The sequence below is a fragment of the Pinus tabuliformis genome, chromosome Q, assembly GCF_031772625.1.
Source record: "Pinus tabuliformis cultivar Carrire ecotype Pingquan chromosome Q, CPIR1, whole genome shotgun sequence".
Lineage (NCBI taxonomy): Eukaryota > Viridiplantae > Streptophyta > Pinopsida > Pinales > Pinaceae > Pinus > Pinus tabuliformis.
In genome coordinates, this window is record NC_142296.1 from 525564708 (window position 1) to 525589840 (window position 25133).

General features: G+C 40.9%; 1 protein-coding gene across 1 annotated transcript in view; it reads left to right on the forward strand.

The window, feature by feature from the left end:
• Positions 1–25133, forward strand: part of LOC149220519 (uncharacterized) — a 410731-nt gene that overhangs the window by 316367 nt on the left and 69231 nt on the right. The window contains exon 10 of the mRNA XM_089387129.1: positions 24476–24537. Within this exon, the coding sequence (XP_089243255.1) occupies positions 24476–24537 (62 nt within the window). The remainder of the gene's footprint in view (positions 1–24475; positions 24538–25133) is intronic.

A 25133-nucleotide genomic window follows, 5' to 3' on the forward strand; every position in this document is an offset into this window, starting at 1 on the left:
TCGGAGTTGCAGCTGAGGGGCATTGAGTACAAAGAGACAGAGAGGCAGAGATAGTGCTGGGAGAGCAGCGCAAGAGCCAGAGAGAGTGACGCAGTAGTAGCTAGGGCTCACTCAGGGCCACACAGAGGCAGCCGGGAGTTGCGCAGTGCTTCGTAGAGGCCAGCGTTGCTGACGCAGAGGGCCAGAAGGCTGACGCAGACCCATTCAGGGTGACACAGGGCCAACGCTGGGCAGAGAGAGGCTGACACAGTCCAGAAAGGCAGACGCTGGGGTTTCTGGGGCATATTGGAGCTGAGGAGCTGCCAGAAGGTTTATCCGGGGTTTCAGTGGGGACATTTGTCTCAAACTGAGAGGTATTATTGCCAAGGAAATTCTCTGTTGGGTAAGCCAAATTTGGCACCCAAATTGTACTCTGAAATTGCTTAATAAGAAAACCCTTAGATCGCTGCACCAGTTTTTTGGGTATTGGGCAGATCCTAGATAGTTCAGGAAATATTAAAATAATTAATATTTTTAATGGAGTCTCTAAGTCGAAACTTAGGGAAATTAAAATATTAATGTGAATTAATATAAAATTGTGTTAGAATGGTCCAAAAGACATGGATCAAGCTAGATCTAATCTTAGCCATTGATTAGGGACTTAATCTCGACCGTTGATATGTCAACGAGAAAAGTATAAGAGGGGGCTTGAGGGTCACTTGGAGAACACACCAGAGTGATCAATCATTCTATTCTCTAGAGCGGGGTTTGCTATAAGAGATAGAATCAGTGATTAGAGTTGCAATTGAGGGGCATTTAGTACAGAGAGATAGAGAGGCAGAGGTAGTGTTGGGAGAGCAGCGCAAGAGCTAGAGAGAGTGATGCAGTAGCAGCCAGGGCTCATGCAGGGCCACGCAGAGGCAGCTGGGAGCTTCGCAGTGCTTCAGAGAGGCTAGCGTTGCTGATGTAGAGGGCCAGAAGGCTGACACAGACCCATTCAGGGTGACGTAGGGCCAACGCTGGGAAGAGAGAGGCTGACGCAATCCAGAAAGGCAGATGTTGGGGTTTCTAGGGTAGATTGGACCTGAGGAGCTGCCAAAAGGTTTATCCAGGGTTTCAGCCAGGACATTTGTCTCAAACTGAGAGGTATTACTGCCAAGGAAATTCTTTGTTGGGTAAGTCGGATTTGGCACCCAGAGTGTACTCTGAAATTGCTTAATAAGAAAACCCTCAGATAGCTGCACCGATTTTCCCACATTGGGTTTTTCCAGGGACATTGGTCCAAAACTAATGGTGTCATTTGTTGTGATTGTTTTTGTTTCCTTCAGTTGTTGTTCTGTAATATGTTGAGCATGCACTAGTGTTTATTTTCAATATTTACATTGTAAATAACTTGTTAAGTAACAAAACAAGTAGGTATGAATAAATCAGATAAAATGCATGGAGGGTTTCTAACTGTTAGACTTAGAAACTTCAACATGGTACCAGAGCGTGGTTGCAGATCACAGGAGAACTGAGGACAAAAACTGAGCGGAGCAATAGTAGCAAAAAAAGGTTGTCCTGAGTGACAGACGTTGTTTCTAATAGAGAAACAACAAGGGAAGGGTGACACAGTGTCTGTGTCATCAAAGGGTGAGCCAAGAAGAGGCAATGCAGAGGCTAAGGGAGGCAAAGGGAGCCTCACGCAGAGCCACGCAGAAGCTAGGAGGGCTGACTCAGTTGGCTGAGGAGGTTGGATCGCTGGTACTGGGGTTGTGCAGAGCCTAGGAGCTCTCACCTTTAGGTTGCTGGGGTTTAGAAGGCTGTGGGAACATTGCAGAGTGGAGCTGGTGAGGTACTGTAGTTATAATAGTATCTGACAGGGCAAGGCCAAGAGGAGGGAGATGCTACCGAGGGTTTCTAGCCAAGAAACTTGGATCAGTGGTGTGGTTGCACAAACGATCAGAGTAGTGGGCATCTCAACATCGACAGAAGGATTTCCAGGAGGGAAATCGAGACTCAGAGGGAGTCAGATTGAGAACTTCTAGGAGGGAAGTAGAAGAGCATCATGGCACTACACAGAGTAAGAGACCAGGACAGGCTGGATGGAGCCTCAAACTTCGCATTCTGGAAGGCTAGAATCTTATCCATACTTGACAGAAATCGTGTCAAGCTCTTCGCCTCAAAGACGATAGCTATCCCAGTCGACCCAAATGATAACAAGTACGAGGAGGCAATGGTGAGGGCTAAGAGCGTCATCCTTGATGGGGTCAAGGACCATGTAGTACCACACATTGCCGAGAAGGAAAAGGCATATGAGATGTGGGAGGCCCTTAAGAAATTGTACCAGCATACTTCTGTGCAGAGAAGAAAGTTACTAGAAAATCAGCTGAGGTTGTATCTGATGAAGAAGGGAGAACCGATTGACACCTTCCTCGGAGGACTGAATGAAATCAGAGATCAATTGACTGCTATAGAAGCCACGTTGGACCAGGAATTGATGGTGAGGACAACCCTGAATGTTGTCTCAGAAGACTGGGAAGTATTTGTCCAGAGTATACTGGGCAGAGGGACACTTCCACCTTGGGATGAGATGTGGGCAGTTCTTCGCCAGGAAGAGATCGGACGAGAGTCAAAGGCGGGAAGTAGCAGTAAGGGGATCAAAGTCAAGCAGGAGGAGGAAGATATTTCCCTAGCATCTGAGGGAAAGCAAGAAAATCGGAAGAAGAATGGTCTTTCCAAGATCAAGTGCTTCCACTGTGGGGCGCTGGGTCATTATGGGACCTAGTGTCCAAGGAAAAAGAGTAAGGGAGAGTCTTCCAAGACTAAGGCAATGCCAGCAAAGGCAAAGAAGGAAGTGTTGACAGACGATGACTGTGCCATGAGTGCACACGCAACACTTGAGCGGAAGTGGGGAGACATCGAGCTATAGTCAGGTGGACTACAGGCGATGAGGGCCAGGATCCTCGAGGTACCCAGCCTCTTGGATTAGACCTTGTTACAGGAGCCCCAAAGAGGAGTAGTAGGACTGGTTGATGTGGGTAGAGACAGATGCGAATGAAGCGGCAGAGAGAGCTACAGTGCAGGAGTCCCAAGACAACGCGAGGCTAGCAGGTTGCAGCAGTGCGAGAGGCACGGGAGTGTTGCACCAGTGTAGGATGGCACAAAGAGGTGTGCAATGGTGCGATATGCAGGGAGTTGTTGCAGTAGCGCAAAGGTAAGAGAGGGAGCACTTGTCAGCGGCAGAGGGAGCTTCAACGTTCGGAGTGTCTCTAGCCCAACTGAGAGGTCAGAATTGGGAGATCAGTTACTTACTTCTCAGTAACTGAGTTACAGTGCAGCAGTGGGCAGCATGATGCAGCATGATGAGAGGAGTTGCAGTGTGGATGCAGTGTTGGGAGAAAGGACCAGTAGCAACACGGATGCAAAGGGAGTTGTTGTACAGATGCAGCGGTGGCAGTGGCAGAGCCATGGGCAGTAGTACAGGATGCAGCAGTGTAGACGATGATGGGCAGTAGACCTAGCATCAACACAGGGACCAATGCTAGATGATCAGGGTGATACTTAGTGAGGAGTATTGCTAGAGCAGAGTCCTTGCTAAGAGGGAGTGTTGATTTGTGGTAGCATCAGATGTGCTCTAGCCACGAAATTTGGTGGAGAGGTTGGGGCACATGAGATCTCCAATACCTAGAAAGGGTTTGGGCAGATTCTAAACAGTTCAGGAGATATTAAAATAATTAATATTTTTAATGGTGTTCCTAAGTCTAAACTTAGGGAAATTAAAATATTAATGTGGATTAAGATAAAACTGTGTTAGAATGGTCCAAAAGACATGGATCAAGTTAGATCTAATCTTAGCCGTTGATTAGGGACTTAATCTCAGCCGTTGATATGTCAATGAGAAAAGTATAAGAGGGGGCTTGAGGGTCACTTGGAGAACACACCAGAGTGATCAGTCATTCTATTATCTAGAGCGGGGTTTGCTGAGAGAGATAGAATCAGTGATTGGAGTTGCAGCTGAGGGACACTGAGTACAAGGAGACAGAGGCAGAGATAGTGTCGGGAGAGCAGTGCAGGAGCCAGAGAGAGTAATGCAGTAGCAGCCAGGGCTCACACAGGGCCATGCAGAGGCATCCGGGAGTTGTGCAGTGCTTTAGAGAGGCTAGCGTTGCTGATGCAGAGGGCCAGAAGGCTGACGCAGACCCATTCAGGGTGATGTAGGGCCAGCGCTGGGCAGAGAGAGGCTGACGTAGTCCAGAAAGGTAGACGTTGGGGTTTCTGGGGAAGATTGGAGCTGAGTAGCTGCTCGAAGGTTTATCCGGGGTTTCAGCCAAGACATTTGTCTCAAATTGAGATCTATTACTGCCAAGGAAATTCTCTATTGGGTAAGCCGGATTTGGCACCCAGATTGTACTCTGAAATTTCTTAATAAGAAAACCCTTAGATAGCTATGTCAGTTTTCCCACATTGGGTTTTTCCGGGGACATTGGTCCAAAATAATGGTGTCATTTGGTGCGATTGTTTTTCTTTCCTTCAGTTGTTGATTTGTAATATGTTGAGCAAGCACTAGTGTTTATTTTCAATATTTACATTCAACATTGTAAATAACTTGTTAAGTAACGAAACAAGTAGGTAGGAATAAATCAGATAAAGTGCATGGAGAGTTTCTAACTAGTAGACTTAGAAACTTCAACACTGCGTAGCCTCTGCGCAGAACTGTGTCACTCCCACTGGGTATGACGCTGCTCCTTCTCTGGACCCTTTGCTGGCTGGAAAATCTAAATCTCTGCCTCCCGGTCTCACATCCCGTCTCCCAGCTACTGAAACTCGATTTCCTCAACAGGAATTCAATCTCTCTCTAAAGCCTGCGTCGCCACTGTTTTAGATCTGCGTGGGCCAGCGTATGTCTCTCTCCGGACGTCGTTTTGCCCTCTCTCTGCCTCATACTCTCCGGCCTAGGAAAACTTCCTTCTTTCGGATACTCACTACCCCTCTCTACAAGAAATCTCCTCTATCAAAATTTCCTCCTTAAAACTTCTCACTTCAGAAATTTGATCTCTTGATCTCTTGGTGTGTTTTCCAAATGATCCTCAAGCTCCCTTAAATAATCTTCTCATTGACATTCGACGACCCAGATTAAAAGCTAATCAATGGCTAAGATCATTTTAGTTTGATCCTCGTCTTCTTCTAGAAGTTACACCCACAATTAGATTAATACCCAGTAACATTTTTAATTTCCCAAGTTTAGACTTAGGGTCCTATTAAAAAATATTAATTATTTTAATAAAATTGTTTAAGGGTGGAATTTCCCAAAACGCTTTCTGGGTTCTTTGGAATACATGTGCCCAAGCCTCCCTACAAAATGTGAGGCCTAGAGCACATCTGATGCTACCCAAAATCAACACTCCCTCTTAGCAATGAATGTGCTCTAGCAATATACGGTGTTGCATACTGCTCTGACTATGAAGAATCGTCCTCTGCGCTGCTGATGTCTGACATGTCCACCAACTACTGCGCTGTTGCTGCAACTGTACAACTGCTGACACTACCACTGTCAATGCTTTATCCATACTACAACTCCCTCTCAAGTGTTGCATCTGTGCTGCTGCTAGCACTACCACTACCAACTGCCACTACACTGCAAATTGTTGCTGCTACTCCATTAGCAACGGAAAAACATCCAAAATTACTGAACTAACTGTGTTCGGTATGAAACTGTTAGTTTTTGGTAGCATTGGAAGTGATCTAGCCTTGAAAATTAGTGGAGAGGCTAAGGCACATGAGTTCTAAAGAACCGAGAAACCGTTTGGTGAAATTCCACTAAGATTGTATTTTATTAAAATAATTAATATTTTTAATGGGTTCCTAAGTCTAAACTTAAGGATATTAAATATTAATGGGTATTAATCAAAATATGGGTGAGAATGCTCTGGAAGGCGGATCAAGTCATGCTTTAATCTTAGCCGTTGATTAGAGACATAAACTCGGGCGTTGAAGGCTCAACAGGAAAAGTATAAAATGGAGGCTTGGGGTTCATTTGAAAACACAAACACAGATAGAGAATTGATTTGGAGTTCGATTTCTGGGGCTAGGAAGCTGAGAAATTTGAACTAAGTGATCATTCTGCAGTAGAGGAGCAATGAGAATCTGGAAGGACTTTCCAAAGAATACTGACAAAGAGGCGGAGAGAGCTTATAGAGAGGCAACATAGTAGCTGGGAAAGGTTGACGTTAGGCCAGTTTGGGCCCATGCAGTCCCTACGCAGAGCCAGAAGGGCCAATGTAGAGCAGAAAAGCTACCTGTCACGCAGAATCTAGAACCACCGGAACAACTGGAACTGCCGGGAGAGTTGACGCAAAGGGCGGAGAAAGTGACGCAAGACTAACGCAAAGCCAACGCAGAAATAGCTGGGGTTAGCCAGTCTTGTGTTGGATCAGGCGGAATTCTGCCGGGTGAAGTGAGGTAAAACTAACTCAGATATTTTCTTTGTAAGGGTTGCCAGATGAACATCCTAGATTTGTATTCAGATATTTATCCTGTATAATAATAAAACCCTCAGAGCTGCTACACCGGTTTTCCCGCATTGGGTTTTTCCGGGGACTATTGTGTCCAAAAATATGTGTGTCCTATGTATCTTGTTATTTGTTTTGTTTTATGTTTCATTAGATCAAATATTTAAATAGTGTAGGCTGCAGAAGTAATTTGCTTCAGTATTCAGAAGAATAACTTGATGAATGTAATTTAAAAATCAAGTAGGTGAAGTAGATTCAGGTTTGCTGCAATAGGGGTTCCTTCGAGTGTAGGAATTTTCACATGGTAACAGAGCATTGATTTTGAAACAGGGAAGAGCAAATCCAGTGCTAAGCAGTGAGGTCGAAAGATGCATTTGGCAGCAGTTCGAATCCTCTTGAAGGGATTGCGTAGTCCTTGCCGGGAAGCAAATCCAAGGAAATCTCTCTCTGAGTGAGATGACAGAGAGGTACGATTTCTAGTTCATCAGTTTGCAGAGGTAGAGGGAGTGACGCAGAACCTTACCACAGTGCTTGAAGGGCGCAGTTTCTGTTGGGGCAGAATTCTATTGGAAAAGAATGAAGACACGTAGAAGGGGAATTTTCTCCTCAGAGAACTTTCTTCCAGAAAGTTCGAATTTCTCACTTGCTGAGTAGCTGAGCAGTTCTAAGCAGTGACTAGAGGAGCCAATTCGACAGTTGGGTGAGATGGCACCGCATGGGCTCAGAGATTAGGATAGGTTGGAAGGAGCTTCCAACTATGTCATATGGAAGACCAAAATCTTAGTTGTTCTGGAGGAATATGATCTAGAGGCCTATGTCAATAGTGTTGTAATTGTTCCTGCTGAAAAATATCAAAAGAAGAAGTACAAGGCCGAGTAAGGGAAGGCAAAGAGGGTCATTCTTGATGGAGTTCGAGATCATGTGGTCTCGTACTTGCAGGGCAAGGATACAGCCCGAGAGATGTGGGAAGCCTTGTCTTCTTTGTATGAAGGCTCTTCCAAACAACGAAAGATGTATTTGGAGCAGAAGTTTCAACGGACTTTGATGCAGAAAGGAGAAGGGGTGAACCTCTGTCTTCAATGTCTTCAAGATACTAGAAACCAGCTTGCTGCAGTGGGGTCCACTCCTCAGCCAACCACGAAGGTGAGGATAACCCTTAATGGAGTCTCGGATGAATGGCAAGTTTTCGTCCAAAGCATACTGGGCAGAGAAAAAGTACCTTCATGGGAGGAGATGTGGGCAGCGCTTCAATAGGAGGAGTTAAGGAGGGACTTAGTGAATGTCAACCTCAGTGGCAACGGTGGGAGTGGCACAAAGATGAAGGAGGAGGAGGAGAACGCAACTCTGGAATTGAAGGAACAACAGAAGCCGAAGCGAAAGAAGGACATTTTGAAGGTGAAATGTTTCAGTTCTGGCGAGATGGGCCACTATGCATCCCAGTGTCCTTTGAAGAAAAAGGAAAAGGATGAGAAACATGGTCCTAAGGCTGCTTCAACAAATATTGACGAGGATGAGTTTTCCATGAGTTCCCACGCATCTCCAAACGGGAGATGGGGCGATATTGAGTTGTAGTCGGGAGGACTACATGTGGGCAGGATCCTTGAGGAGTCCACCTCTTGGATCAATTCCTTGTTATGGGAGCCCAAGATTTAGCAGTAGCGAGATGGACTTAGTGTCGATGATGCAGTGGAGTGTTTGGAGAACAGATGGAGTAGCTGGAGACCAAAGACTGATCAGCGCAGAGCAAGGTTGGCAGCAGTGCAGGAGTTAGTAGCAACGCAGAAGATTTAGAGGGTCAGAATCAGTAATAGTTAGGTTCCAACATTCATTGTATTATGTTGAACACAGTTAAGTTCAACTAATTTTGGATGTTTTTCAGTTGCTTCTCTCAGCAATTGAGTTGCAGTACGGATGTAGTGTTAGCAATGGCAGTGCTAGCAACATAGCAAATGCAGCGTTTGAGAGGGAGCTGTAGTACAAATGTAGTAGTGGTAGTGGCAGTGTCATGGGCAGCAGTACAGTAACAACAACAACATAGTGTTAGTGGCAGCAACAGTGCAAAAAGGAGGTTCTTCGGAAATAAAGCAGCATGCGGGTGGACATTGTTGCTAGAGCACTTTCCTCGCTAAGAGAGAGTGTTAGTTTTTGGTAGCATCGGAAGTGATCTAGCCTTGAAATTTGGTGGAGAGGCTAAGGAACATGAGTTCTAAAGAATCCATAAACCTTTTGATGAAATTCCACCAGGATTGTATTTTATTAAAATAATTAATATTTTTAATGGGGTTCCTAAGTCTAAACTTAGGGAAATTAAAATATTAATGGGTATTAATCAAAATATGGGTGAGAATGATCTAGAAGGCGGTTCAAGTCATGTTTAATTCTTAACCGTTGATTAGAGACTTAATTTCGGCCATTGAAGACTCAACAAGAAAAGTATAAAATGGAGGCTTGGGGTTCATTTGAAAACAGAGAGAGAGAGAGAGAGAGAGAGAGAGAATTGATCTGGAGTTCGATTTATGGGGCTAAGAAGCTGAGAAATTCAAACTAAGTGATCATTATGCAGCAGACGGGCAGTGAGAATCCGGAAGGACTTTCCGGAGAATATATGTCAGAGAGGCGGAGAGAGCTTGCAGAGAGGTAGTGTAGTAGCTGAGAAGGGTTGACGTTGGGCCAGTCTGGGCCCACATAGTCCCTACGCAGAGCCAGAAGGGACAACGCAGTGCAAAAAAGCTGCCTGTCACGTAGAATCCAGAACTGCTGGAATAGTTGGAACGGCTGGAACTGCTGGGAACTGCCAGGAGAGCTGACGCAGAGGGCAGGGAAGGTGATTCAGAGCCAACGTAGAAATAGCCGAGGTTAGCTAGTCTTGTGTCGGGTTAGGAGGAATTCTGTAGGGTGAAGTGAAGTAAAACTCACTCAGATTTTCCGCCAATATTTTCTCTGTAAAGGATTGCTATATGAGCATCCTAGATTTGTATTCAGATATTTCTCCTACATAATAATAAAACCCTTAGAGTTGCTGCACCGGTTTTCCTGCATTGGGTTTTTCCGGGGACTATTGTGTCCAAAAATAAGTATGTCCTATGTATCTTGTTCTTTGCTCTATTTTCTGTTTCATGAGATCAAATATTTAATTAGTGTAGGTTGCAGAAGTAATTTGCTTCAATATTCAAAAGAATAACTTGATGAATGTAATTTAAAAATCAAGTAAGTGAAGTAGATTCAGGTTTGTTGCAAAAGGGGTTCCTTCGAGTGTAGAAATTTTCACAGTTGCCACGTGAATGTTGAAGCCCGACTGCTGCTAGCCTTTTCCCTGACCCTCTAAATCTACTGTGCTATTGCTGACCTCTGCTCTGTGCCATCTACACTTCTGCCAGCTCTGCTCTGCATTGTTTGGTCTCTGGCGCTCCTAGCCACTCTGTCTCCCCGTCACTCCTCGGCACTATCCAACACTAGTCCACCCTGCTACTGCAAAATTGGGCTCCCATAGCAAGGTATTGATCGAAGTGATGGACTCCTCAAGGACCCTGCCCATCTGTAGCTCTTTCGAACTACAACTCCAAATCAGCCCACCTCCCTCCTAGAGGTTTCTCAGTTGTCATGGCGAAATCCTCTTCTTTGATCTTCGCGGGCGCAGCCTTCCTATCGTGTTTCTCATCCCTATCCTTCTTCTTGAGAGGACATTGAGTAGCGTAGTGACCCATCTCACCACACTTGAAACACTTGATCTTTGAGACATCTTTCTTATGTCTTCACTGCCCCTGATGTCCCTTCGATGCAAGGGTTGTATTATCCTCCTCCTCCTTGGGCTTTGACCCACTACTGTTGCTTTCGTCAAGTTTGACCTTGACTAACTCTCTCCTCAACTCCTCTTGTTTTAGAGCTGCCCACATCTCATCCCAATTTGGCAATGCTGCTCTGCCCAAGATACTCTGGACAAAGACTTGCCACTCATCTGAGACAGAATTGAAGGCCAGTCTAACCAACTCCAAAGTCTGAGGTGTATGCCCCTCGCAGACAAGTCATCACGGGTTTCCTTTAGCTTTGTGAGGAATGGATTCACACGATCCCCCTTCTGCATCTGAGCAGATCTCAGTTTCTGCTCCAAGTACATCTTCCGTTGCTCAAAAGATCCTTGATATAACGTAGCCAAGGCATCCCACATCTCCTTAGCAGTCCCTCCGCTACCGACATGACACACCACGTGATCCTTTACTCCATCAAGGATCATCCTCTTGGCCTTCGCCGTTTCTAATTTGTCCTTCTTCAATGGATCTGCATCCTACAGGGACAACCACCACGTTGTTGACATATGTCTTGAGGGCATGCTCATCTAGAAGGAATGACATTCTTGCCTTCCATATGACATAATTGGATGCTCTGTCCAACCTGTCCCGATCCCTCAAGCCACTGGTTGTCATTTTTGCCAAAATTAGAAAGTCGAATGACCTCCTCTCTCCTCTATGCTACTGCTGGGCTGGCCTACACACTCCCTGCTGGAGCTAGTACAACTATTGCCCCTTACTGCTGCTTAGCTCTAGAGAATTCAAATTCCTTGGCTAGGAATTCTCTGAGGAAGAAATTCCCTCAATCTTGCTTCTCCTCTTTCTTTTGATGATTTTTTGCCCAACAAATTGCCTGCAGAAAAATATGCGTCCCACTAGTTCTCCTTATGCTGAGGCTTCAACGCTGCTCCTTCTACCTGGCAAAAATTTGAACTGGGATTTCTTCTCTCCATCGACTCACTTGGAGAGAGGCTGCCTCGAAATTTCAGCCCTCCGGCTAAGAACTGCGCAAACCTTCTGGGGTTTCGAACCGCTGCCTCCTACAACTTTTCGATTTCCCTCTTCTGCTCAGCGCCAGATCTTCTGGCTCTGCTCTTCTTGCTTCACCTACAACTCTAATACCATGTGAAAATTCTTGAACCCGAATTCCTACTACAACAAACTGATGTTACTTCTCCTACTTGTTAATTCATACAAGTTATTTACTATGTGCTATGGTAAATATCGAAGTAAATACTACTGCAACCTTCACTTAATTAAATATATATGCGGAAACAAGAGACTGAGCAAGAAAAAAAATACAACACAAATGCCGCGTTGTTTTTGGACAAATGTCCCCGGAAAAAACTCAATGCGGGAAAACGGGTGCAGCAGATCTAAGGGTTTTATTATTATGCAGGAGAAAATCTGAGTACAATTCTTGGATGCTCAACTAGCAATCCAATAGAGAGAGAAATTGGATAAAATGAATGGTGAAATGATCTCACCCTATAACTAGGAGAATTTGAGTCTGATCACACTGAACTGGAGCCTCTGCGTACCCTCTATGTATCCTCTGTGTAGAACTGTGTCACTCCTATTGGGTCTCACGCTGCTCCTTCTCTGGACCCTCTATTGGCTGGAAAATCCGAATATCTGCCTCCCGGTCTCACACCCCATCTCCTAGCTACTGAAACTCGATTTCCTCAACAGGAATTCGATCTCCCTCTATGGCCTACGCTGCCACTGCGTCAGCGCTACGTGGGCCAGTGTCTACCTCTCTCTGGACGTCATTCTGTCCTCTCTTTGCCTCGTACTCTCTGGCCCAGGAAAACTTCCTTCTTCCGGATACTCACTAGCTCTCTCTATAAGAAATCTCCTCGATCAGAATCTCCTCCTGAGAACTTGCCACTTCAGAAATTTGATCTCTTGGTGTGTCTTCCAAATGACCCTCAAGCTCCCTTAAATAATCTTCTCGTTGACATTCAATAACCCAAATTAAAAGCTAATCAATGGCTAAGATCATTTTAGATTGATCCTCGTCTTCTTCTAGAAGTTACACCCACAATTAGATTAATACCCGTTAATATTTTTAATTTCCTAGGTTTAGACTCAGGGTCCCATTAAAAAATATTAATTATTTTAATAAAATCGTTTCTGGATGGAATTTCCCAAAACGCTTTCTGGGTTCTTTGGAATACATGTGCCCAAGCCTCCCTGCAAAACTTGAGGCCTAGTGCACGTCTGATTCTACCCCAAATCAACATTCAACAAGGATAACCAACCAGTTAGCAGCAAGGAAAAGAGCAACCTTATAGCCAGTAGAGAAATTTTTACCATCATTTATAGGGATTTTGCACCATTGTACAAATTCCATACATCCATATGGATTTGATGATAGGTTGCCTCGATTTCCATGCAAACTAAAATTTGATGGGATAAGAGGAGTCTCCCTGGTGCATTGTGAGGAATATCATTCTCAAGGTGAATGTCCATACAACAAGGGCAGGAGGGAGTTGTTGAGCACCTGAATATCATCAATGATGGTGCTCCGTTTAATATCTTGCTTGGTGGCACCTATTTCCATCCAAAGCCAGATCAAGTCCATATTGAAGACAACAATGATCAAGCTAAGCTGATCATGTTTGTGGAAAATAGTGGGAGATTTAAAGGTCTACAATATTCTAGAAGAAATTTTGACCAAGGCCAATCAAGTTCTAGTTCTGGCACTACATCCCAAAGGAAGGACAAGTACTAAGTACAAACTTAAAATAAGCCTAAGTCGAAACCTCAAAACTTTGATATTGCATTAGATATTGATATGGCTAATGTTTTGGCTAAGATAAATGTACAAGTTCCCCTTTTGGAGATGGAAAAACTTCTTGCCCAGAGGAGGCAAATTAGGAAGGATTTTGACTTTGAAGAAGAACCTGAGGTTCCTCCAGTCATCTTGCAAAACATGTATTTTTACAAAAGGAATGGAGGACATGAATTTTTTTAATCCCTGGTGATCAACAACCTCATATTACATAATTGTATGCTTGATTCTAGTGTATCTATTAATGTAATTCCTTTGAGAGTCATGCATCAATCATAAATGGATATCACTTGGCATTAAAAAAATGTATGTGGTTTTGATTCCAAGTCTTACCATTATTTAGGAATTCTTTTAGGTGTATTTAGGCCTTGCACATACCACTGTCACAATGTGCTTCGAAATTATATATGATACTATGATGAGAGAAGAGGGATAAGAGGTCAAACCACTAGGCCTTATGGCCTTGTTAGGACAATAAGGCTCTTTCAAATAACTTGCCCACATGCAACTGCAATGGTAGCTCCAAAACCACTGCAAGGACAGAGAAGGCCTTCAAGGCCTACGACTTAAGGGAAAGAGGCCTAAAGGCCTGTGACAGAGGGAAAGAGACCTCTAAGGCTGATGTCGAGGCCTAAAAGGCCTGCAAAAAAGAGAGAAAGACCTCTTAGAGGCTTGCGACACCCAAATAGGAGCCTCCTAGAGGCTACTGTGAGGGTTTGAGGGCTGTGGCTAGGGATGGAGACCCTAAAAAGTGTTGAAACTCACTCAAGCAAGGGGGAAAGTCTGACACAAAGGAGAAAGAGGCCACAACTAGGGGAGAAAGGCCTAGTTAGGCTTGCAGCTAGGCCTTAGAGGCCTTAGAAGGAACTCGAACCCTTGCAAACACCCACAAATTAGCCACAAATGCCAAAAATTACCACAAAAATGCCAAAATATTACCTTGTAGGGCCAACGTCTTCCTCTCTTAACTAAACGTTGGGTTTGGAGGGTAGCTAGAGGGTAGATCTTGCTTTCTTAGGCCTAGATCTACTTCAAAACCCCAATGAATTTGCTCAAGAAGGATAGACATCTTGCTTGGAAGAAGAAACCCTTCAAGCCCTAGCCTTAGGGCTAGTTCATTCACAAAAATTTGATTTCTTTGAAGGCTTGAAGAATCACTTGCACAAATGAATAGAAAGAATTCCAAATCCCCAATATATACATGAATTCAAAAAATCCCAAAACCCCAACTACTAAAAAATTAAAACAAGGGTTAGATTTATTTACAAATGTGCAATATTTACAAAATATAAATATTAGCTCTCATTAGTAAATTAAATCTTTGTAGGCCAAGATGAAATAGAAATTTGGAGAATTTTTGAATAAATATTATGGATGAATAATTTTGAACAATATAACAGGCCAAAACCCTCTTGCAAAATAATTCATCACAATGAAATCAGCTCAAACAAGGTCATTCCTTCCCCATAGTCTGTGAACTTGGAGCCCAAGGGCTAGAGCACGTATAAATTTCTATTCAATCTTAAAAATAACTGTTAGATCATATAGTGAATCAGATCACCTAAGATAACTCGTACAAATACAATGTTCTTATCATCGACAAAGGAAATAACAGTTGCAATATTTGGCACAATATAGAACGTAAACAAATAAACTAGCACATACCACAGATCAGCAGATAGAAGAACACCATGAACTGAAACCCCAAAGTCTTTTTATTATGAGAAAAATAATTCTGCCAAAGCAAAAGCTCAGTACATTAGTAGAAAATTACTTCAACCAAAGATGGGAAATAGAAGCTAGATAACTTATTTATATATAGAAAACCCCTCCAAGTTGAAAATAATGGCTAGTTGGCTTGATCCTCGTCAAATTAATCTTGACCATCGAAAATAACTTGCTCTTCCTTTAATCTCCATTGTTGAATTTTTATTTTTGAGACAAAACTCAAATTTCCCTTAAAAATTGTTTTTTATTAATCCAAAAATTAAAATTTTTGATTAATTTCCTAAAATAATTGACTAACTTAACCATCAAGATCCAAGGGCTCAAATTTTCTTAAAATATCCATTTTTACCCTTGGTGGAGGACTTCCAAAAATTGACTTCCTTTTGATTGACATATTTTTTTATTATTTTCCACTTCGAGAGAAATTAATTTATCTATAATTATTTTTGACTCAAAATTGATTAATTTTTTGGGTTAGGATTTTTATTTAATTTTGCCAAAAAAAATTAATTGACTCTAGAGGGGATCTAATTATTTTTTCCACGCTCAAATGTTTTAGCCATGGTGTCTGATTGCGAGGGACCATGCACTAAAATATTTTTACATCAAAATATTACAATTAATTCAACCCTTTGAAGGGGAAATACCATTGTTGCACTAATCATTATCGGGATAATTTCAGCACGGGAAAAAATCGTAATAAATGGGAAAAAATCGGTAATAATCGAGAAAAAATCGTTTGGTACAATAATATTCATTTTTTTCAATTTTTTTAATATCTAAACCATCTACAACATAAAATAAATACATTGACACATAAATATGATAAAAGAACTAATATATAAGATGTTTAATATCATTTCTAGTGCTAAAATCACTCATAACAGTGAATCATGTTCTGAATAGTAAGTCTTGACTCCTAAGTCCCAACTCAGCCTCAAAATATCAACAAAAAATATAATAATGTATTTCATGAGTCATAATGTCATATACAATGAAATGAACAAAATAACTAAAGTCTAATACTATTGATTTCCTCTGCCCCTCTTGCGAGAAAATGCCATAGTTTTCCCTTTCCCTCTAGATGTAGATGTTGGTGCTGGTGGAGTTGGCAGTGGAGTCCGTTGTGCTCTAGAAGCTGAAGAACTAGAAGTAGGAGCTATAGGAGGTAGACCACGTCCTCTACTAGTGGTAGGGGTAGCCCAGGCAGGTGGTGTCACCTTCTTCTCCTGTTGCTCCAACTCATCCTCGTCCTCGTCCTCCTCCCCCTCCACTACATCCTGCACTAACCAATCATCAGCAGACTCCATGAGAGGCCTCTCGAACTCAACCCTCCATGCAGCAGTATTGTCAATCCCATCCAATGAGATGACCTCCATATCAGGTGTCCTCTCAAGTTGCCTCACCCATAATCGAAGATTATAGTAGACGTAGACCATGTCATTAAGTCGCTGGGACTCCAACCTGTACAAAGATCATGAAATAATAATTATAAAAAAATATTGTTTAATGAATTCAAAACTTTATTTGGAAATTTGCACTATTTTAAATTTTTAAGTGTTAACCTATTGCGCTTCTTGTTGTGTATTCTCTCAAATACACTCCAGTTGCGCTCACATCTTGAGGAGCTACGTGTTTGGCTAAGGATCCGAATGGCAAGCTTTTGCAGAAGGGGTACCCTGGCACAATACATTCTCCACCATGCATCTACAACAAAATTACAAATAAAATTTTAAATAAACATAAGAAAAAAATGGAGTTTGAAGAGACAATGAAATTTGAAACAAACTAAAAAATACTTGGCATTTTAATCGTCCTATCAGTCACAACCATGTGAAAGCCAAATGTGCCACCTGCCATCTTATATGTCTCAATTTCTTTAGAGATTTCTATACGTTCTGCTGGAGATCGCACCATCCTCTGGACATAGGTTAAGAATCCATCCATGATCTCAGCATCAAATACGAACCCACATGCGTAAGAAAATGCAGAGTTCATGGAAATCCCAGCAGCATGAATGGGACGATGGAGTGTGTTGTTCCATCGTTCATCAATCACTTCCCATACGAGGAGTTGTCTTTGAAACCCCTCATTTCCCTTATCATCATAGTAGGCCTGAATGGATTCTTTCGCCCTATCCATGGCCTCATACAAATAGCCCATTGTGGGTTTCTCACCATCAACTAACTGAAAAACCTTTACCAAAGGTTCAGTAACGGTGCACACCTCCTACACTCTCGCCCAGAAGTCTTCCTGGTATGAAACTAGTCTGCATATGGACTCTCCCTCTGGTTTACGGCTCATTGGCAAAGCACGCCACTCCTCTGAAAGAAACATTCTCTTCACATCCCACATAGAATTCAAGAGAGATTGAAGAGATATGAAACTGGTGACAAACCGTGTAATGGCGGGGTGCACCAACTCTTTGTTGTTGGTGAATCTTCTCATTAAGCTAAGCATAGATGTATGATTATATGTAAATTCTGTAATGCTTTTGGATGACTCAACAATATCTTTGACAAAGGAAATTTTCCCTATGTCCTCCAACATCAAATCAATACAGTGTGCAGCACAAGGTGTCCAAAATAAAGTAGGATGCCTGTCCATAAGCATCTTGCCAGCAGCAACATAATTTGCAGCATTGTCCGTTATGACTTGGACAACATTTTTTGCACCCACCTCCAAAATAAACACATCCAGCAAATCACATAAAGTTCTTGCATCTTTGATTTGTGTAGATGCATCAACAGATTTGATAAACATAGTCCCCTTGGGACAACTAACCAAAAAGTTTATAAGGGTTCTCCCCTTTTGGTCAGTCTAACTGTCTGACATCACAGTGCAATCCGTTTGTGCCCATGATTCCCTAAAATCCTCCAATATTTTGGTGCCGTCAAGCTTTTCATTTTGAAGAATCCGGCCTCTCATGTCATGATAAGAAGGGATTGTGTACCCTTGGCCAACAGTTGCAATAGCATCAGAGCAGGTTGGAAAAATGGATTATTCCTTACAATGCTGAAAGGAATATCACTCCAAAGGAGAAATTTCGCCAGCAATTTGTCAGCTTGTTCTTTCTCAGTTTTTTTAGCATTGAACTGATAGATGGCTGTGAACCAGGTGTGGTTCGAGGAACAAAATATGATGAGGCAGCTACTGGGTTGGTCGATGTTGCAATAGAACCACTGCCACTTCCTTGTTCAGCTGACTTTTTTAGTTGCTTCTTCATTTCTGCTTTGGCCTCTCTAGTGCGGTCTAAAGTTTCCAATGCTTTCATGGCTCTTCAGATGAGTTCAAGATTTGTATTTGTGCAAGGCCCTACATCAAATCCAGGGATTTGTGTAAGGTGATACTTCAATCTGTACACCCCCCGGACATATGGTGCCCACACAACTTGCAAGACAAGTTTATTCTATCATTCGGAGCAGCAGGTTCACCAAATTCCCAGAAAGGGTCCAATTTCCTTGGCATGTTTGATTTTGAACTTTGAAGTTGAAAACTTGAATGGTGTTTTGGTGAACCTATAAGAAAATAAGGATTACAATTTAGTATTTGCAAGTTACAAATTTACAATTTAGTATTTTACTATTTACATTTTACAAAAACTAAAAGAAATTACATACAATTTAAGAAACCCCATTCCAAACCCAACCAAAAAACTAAAAAAAAAATACATTGGACATGTCAAAAACCCCATGGGCCCATTCCAAACCCAACCAAAAAAACTAAAAAAAAAATTACATTGGACAAATGTCAAAACCCCCATTCCAAACCCAACCAAAAACATAGAAGAAAAACAAAAACAAAGTTACAAAACAATGAAAACACAAAACGTTGGTGCCCATACCGGTTTTATGGAGATAATGTATCTCCTCCTTAGCTCACTCTTCGATTTTCGCCTCCAAGTAGTTGATTTAGCTCCAAAATCTCCAAGCCTCTAATTCTCCAACTCTCCAAACCCCACCGCGCCCTTTGCTATCCAAATGAAATAAAAAAAAATCGCGTTTTTCCTTATAAACACGCGCTGCCTGATGGGCCCACGCTTTTTTCAGTAAAAATTGCTATTTTTTCGAAAAAATCGGCCAATTTTTTTTTCCCGATTTTATCACCCAATTTAATCGTCATTTTGAAAAAATAGCGATAATACGATATTATCGTGATTTTTTGCCGATATGTGCAACACTGGGAAATACACATTTTGACCAGACCCTCAAGACATTACCCAATTCTACAACACAATATGTTCTAGTATGAAACCAAGTGTGCGTATAATAAAATAATTTATCCATGATGTTTTAAGTATGAGGGACCATGCACTAAAATTATTCCTAAACACACTTTTACAATAGACTCAATAAACACTAGAACTCACCTAAGACCTTTCCAACAAATTCCACCCTAGCTTTGGGGTTATAGTTGGAAGAAAAACTCTTCCAATTATGCGTGTTTACAAACACACATATTTCAAGGAGGTTAAAGAACTTCCTAGGATGAAATACTTTGCCAAAGTCATAGGCTTACCTAGGTGTTGTCACATAATTAAATGGTCATGCTAGCATCATTTACAATAGACCTTGCAAATGTTGGCTTTACAATGATGAGTTTCATTCTCACTGATGACTCTGGTCTTTGAAAAATTGTCTCCACTTCCTTGTACACTGCTTTCTTGGACTATTGACAAAGTGTGGTCAACATCTGGCTCCACATGAGGACATGTTGCTTCGCTCGAAGGAATGTGAGAATCCAGAATCTTGTATCCAAGAAAACAAAGTAATGTCAACTAGATATTTGTTCAATATCAAAATCATCATGTATACATCATCAAATATAAAGAACATCTGCTGGAATAGAAAAACTATTTTGACATATGAAATATAAAGACATAAAACTTAAATGCATGAAAAGGAAACTAACTAATGACAGAAATGAAATAATATCTAAGAGAGTAGGGTTAAAAATACTATACAAAAATTCCCTATGGCATCAAATGTCATCCCTGTGGCTCAATCCGGAGAACTTGTTTGCTAATAAATGAATCCATAGGCTGCTTGTCAGACATCCCTGTTGAATTTTGAGCCTATTAGGTTGATGAAGGCTCTTGTCATTGTATTGTATATCTTTGTCAAATTTGAGCCTTTTATTTTTCTTGTTCATGAGGTGAGATGAAAAGAATCCTAGGCTAGCTTGAAGAATTCTGTTATCACTGCATTATATTTTGAAGGATATTCGGTGTTGCAACCTCTCCATTTTCTAGCATTTTTGGATCTTCAACATGATACCTTCGTTCCACTTCCCTATATAACCTGACCATACCACCAATTGCCATAGGAATAGTAACATATGATAAGTCCAACTAGATATATCCTCCCAGATCAGCTGCAAACTTTCTTGATAGAAGCATTCCCCATACATCTAGCACATCTATGACAACAATGTCCATGGTGATTATTTTGTATTGGTAATTATCCAGAACTACCTGCAAGTCCTTGATAACACCCAAGACTTCAATCTTCTTTGAATCCATGGAACAAATATTATGATAAGGCCTTGAAATTTTTAAGTTCAATTGGTCCATGACTTTCTTAGTCATGACATTAGTTGAAGTCCCTGAATCCAACATACATTTGTGAAGCAAGCAGTCATTAAATTCCAAGGTCAAGAAGAAAGGTTGATTATCTTCATTTGTCATGTAGCAATTTAGATCCTTTAATTTAATTTATTCATCTTTATGGTGTGTATCATCCTTCTCTGCTCTGCTACTCCAATATACTGTGGATTGTATGGCGCTATCCACTCTCTCCTGATGCCCTCCTTCACATAGAAACCTGTGAAGTCACTATCTGTGTACTCTCCTTCATTACCCATGCGAAGTACCTTGATCTTCTTCCTTGTCACATTTTCCACTAGAGCCTTAAACTCTTGGAACCAACTGAAGACCTCATCCTTGGTCTTCACAAAATAGATTTAGGTCTTCTTGGAGTAGTTACCTATGAAGGTGACAAAATGCTTGTACTCTTTGAGCGATTTGGTGGACATTGGGCCGCAAATATCTGAGTGTATAAGCTACAACACACCATCTGATCTACTGTCACTTCTTGGGAATGTTGCCTTAGCATATTTCCCAAGTACACACCCCCTGCACACATCATCATGTTTTGTGCTTAATTCCGGAGCACGTCACTGTCTCCCTGAGCATCCTAAGTGCTCCATGGTGTAAATGACCCATTCTCCTCTGCCACAATCCATTCAGGTCTCTCCCACTGCTATTTCTATCACTGTTGTTACTGCTAAGGAGTTCCTTTGGAGAATCGAGTTGCAACTTATACAACCTGTTGCTACAAACTACAATCTGCTTCACCTTCTTCCAGCTTTGGTGTTTGGTGAACACCTTCTTCCCTAAGAAGTAGACATCATATCCTTTGCCCTGTAGCTCTGACATTGAAATTAGGTTCATGTCTAAGCCAGGCACATGTAACACATCTGTAGCATTGGTGCTTGCCCCTGACTCCCTCTGAATCTCGACGGTACCTCTCCCAACTGGAGTAGATTTACTATTGTTTCCCATCTGGATTTGGAAGTCCGTCTCCTCCTCCCTATAATTGGAGAAGTAGTCTCTAACTCATATCATGTGAGTTGACACTCCACTGTCTATATACCAAACACCCTATGAAGTTGAGCTAGATAGGGAAGCTATTTGAGCGAATTCATCTTCCATTGTAGAAGACAAATCTGTAGCATCCTGAATGCTGAATCTCTCTGTGGCCATACTAGAAAATTTTAGAACTTCAAATACATGGGAGAAGTCCTGGGTATAATTCTTTGTGTGTTTTTCTCTTCTTCAAAGTGTTGATCTGCAATTGCAAAACCCTTGCTACAAAACTTTTTTGCTAGATTTTCTTTGTGCATCAACTGATCTGGTCGCTGGAAACCCTCTCTGGCAATCCAAATGCTTGTTGTCAAAGATCTAAGTCAAAATCAAACTTTTCCTTCACCTTAAACTGGGAATCGGTTTTCTGCATCTCTGCAATTCACACCTCTGGCTTGGCCTATACAGATGTGGAAATTGGTGCTTCAGATCTCCCTCTGAAACTGCACAAAGCTCACTTCCTTCACCTAGACCCTCTGGTCCAATTTTTCTTGATCTGATACCATGTGAAAATTCTTTGAACTACAAGAACTGGAAATTTATTTCCTAACTTATGCAATTTTTTTGTCTTCTGTTAATTATTAACGTCAAATGTCGATAAACTCACACTGCAATTCTTCACAAATAAAATATGTTGCAAAAAATAAAATATTGGAACTGAGAAAATAAATGCATACACACAATAAAAGTGACATCGTTATCTTTGGACAAAAGTCCTTGGAAAAACCCTAAAGGGAAAACCACTGTAGAAAATGGGGGTTTTATTATTATGCAACAAAAATAGAGAATTACAACTAGATGCCCAACTGGCATCCCTCTGGAAATTTATCTCAACTAGAAAAATACTGAGAGCTTTTTTCCCTCACAGCAAAATGATCTGGCCTCTCCTTGGCCACTCACACCACTGGCCAGAGATGCGCACTACAGCCTCTAAGAATTTCGTTCTGCCTCGGAAACTCCTCCAGACAAGTCGTCTTTCCTCTCTCTGCCATTGGAAACAATTCAATTTGCCTCCCAGGACTAGATCCGGGCTCTAGCAACTGAATCAATCCTCCTTCCAACAACTCGCACTGGCAATCTGGGTAACTCGCACTGCAAAATATGACCTCCTCTACTGGATAATTTGGGCTCCTGTCTTGACTCTGAATCACTAGAAAACCTCCTGAGAATTTCTCCGAAAATTCTCACTACTACAAACCCTTGCTACTCTCTCTCCCTGGCTCGAACTACACCCTGCTGAATACTGCGGACTAGGTAATTCAAACTGCCTTGCTCACTTGATGTTTGATGTGTTTTCTCCAGGCCCCTTTGACTTTCTCTTATAATCTCTCGTTGGAGCATCAACAACCAAGATCTAATCATGATCGATGGCTTAGATCATTTTAGACTCCATCGATCACTTTTCCAGAAGTTTCTAGAGAAAAATCGATTTTATCAATTAATACCCATTAATTAATCAATTTTCCTAAGTTAGATTTAGGGACTTTTAAATTATTGATCAAGTAAATCAATTGAAAGGTTTCTAAGTGTTTTCTCTTGAAACCTTTTTTGGGTTTTCAAGATCCTATGTTCCTTAGCCTCTCTGACACCTTAGAGACTAGAACACCTATCTGATGCTACCATATCCATCAAAAATTAACATAGACAATTTTTTTAACCTTTCTTTTCGACTCTTCTTTTTCATAAATGATATGGTGAGCACATAATTTCCATTATCTTCTGCTCCCATTCTTTTTCATTGTACACGCGATGCACTGAAAATATGTTAAAAACTGTCAGATTCATTTTACAAATGTAATTCAAATATATTATTTATTTTGAAGTTCTTGAGCTCAGAAAATGGTAGCATCTCCTTACTATTTTATGGCATCCCTAAATACACATGAAAATTTGTACTAATTCATGTACTGGAGAAAGTAAAGCAATAATGTTTAAAAAATTATTTATGCATTTTTCATGATTTTGATAATTACTCCAGCTAATTAATCAATAAATACAGGAAAGATGAGAATGGGAAGAAATAAAGACAGGAATAGTGATAATCGCAAGTCCATGTTATTTATATATGTGTGTGCGTTTTCATAAATGATACAGTGAGCACATAATCACCTTTATCTTCTGCTCACACTCTTTTTCGTTGTACATGCAAGGCACTGAAAAGAAGTAATGTCAGAAACTGTTAGATTCATTATACAAATGTAATCAAAGATTTTATTTATTTTGAAGTTCTTGATCTCAGAATATGGTAGCGTCTCCCTGCTATTTTATGGCATCTCTAAATACACATGCAAATTTGTACTAATCCATGTATTGCAGAAAGTAAAGCAGTAATGTTTAAAAATGATATATGCATGTTTCATGATTTTAATAATTTCTCCAATTAATTAAACAATAAAGGCAGGAAAGATGAGAATATGAAGAAATAAAGACGGGAATAATAACAATAGGAAGTGCATGTTTTATATATATATATATCTTTTTAGCTCATCATTTTCATAAATGATGCAGTGAGCAGATAATCCCCATTATCTTCTGCTCGTATTCTTTTTCATTGTACATGCAATGCACTGAAAATAAGTAATGTCGGAAACTTTCGGATTCATTATACAAATGTAATTCAAAGATTTTATTTACTTTGAAGTTCTTGATCTCAGAATATGGTAGCATCCCCTTGTTATTTTATGGCTCCCTAAATACACATGCAAAATTGTACTAATTCATGTACTGCAGAAAGTAAAACAATAATGTTTAAAAATGATTTATGCATGTTTTATGATTTTGATAATTACTCCAACTAATTAATCAATAAAGGCAGGAAAGATGGGAAAAGGAAGAAATAAAGACGGGAATAATGATACTAGGAAGTCCATGTTATGTGTAATAGATGCTCTTATATAATGGACTTCCTATTCTTGGATAGTTTTCTCATCTTTACCTTATATGAGGAGTTTGCTTCAAGCACGAAGTCATAGAAGCAATTCTTACAGCTATATTGTACATAGATGTGATTGGCAAAGAGAATTTAGACTAACATTTGTTTTACCTTTTGCAGTAACAGTAATTGCCATAGGCTTGTCAAATGTGGTTGCAGGATTGTTTGTGATATTGAACAATGTAAGTGCCAGATTGCCCTGAAAATTTGTTTTCTTTGGAAAGGCTTCTATGGTATCTTAATATACAAATCATTAAAATAGAAAAAAAAAGCATTTGCATGTTCATTTTGACCTTTCACTATTTCAAAAGGCATTCACATTGGAAGGGATGCTTGATTTTTTTACCTGTGATCAGAAGGAGCCAATCATTTTCAAAAGCTCACAGAAAGTTGCCATATGCTGATTTAGTTTCTTGGTTTAACCTTCTAGCTATTGAAGAATAATATGCAGTTTAATAATCCTAAACTTTATAGACTTATTTCACCCCAAATGATTTTGAAATATATGCAGCCATTTTTCACACCCAACTGAAAAGAAAGAATTTTGTTTTGTGTGCACTCCTACCTGGCATTTCATAGCCAGTGATTTAATTGTCTAAGAAAATATTTCATATTCCTATTAAGGTTCACCCCTATCATTTATGTGTTTGATATTCCTACATTGTTAACAGCATCTCAATTTATCAGGACTGCATCCATGGTCAGGGATTGATTACATCGCTGAAAGTATTTTGTTAAGAGCATCTCAAATTATCTGGACAGTATCCACTGTCAAAGA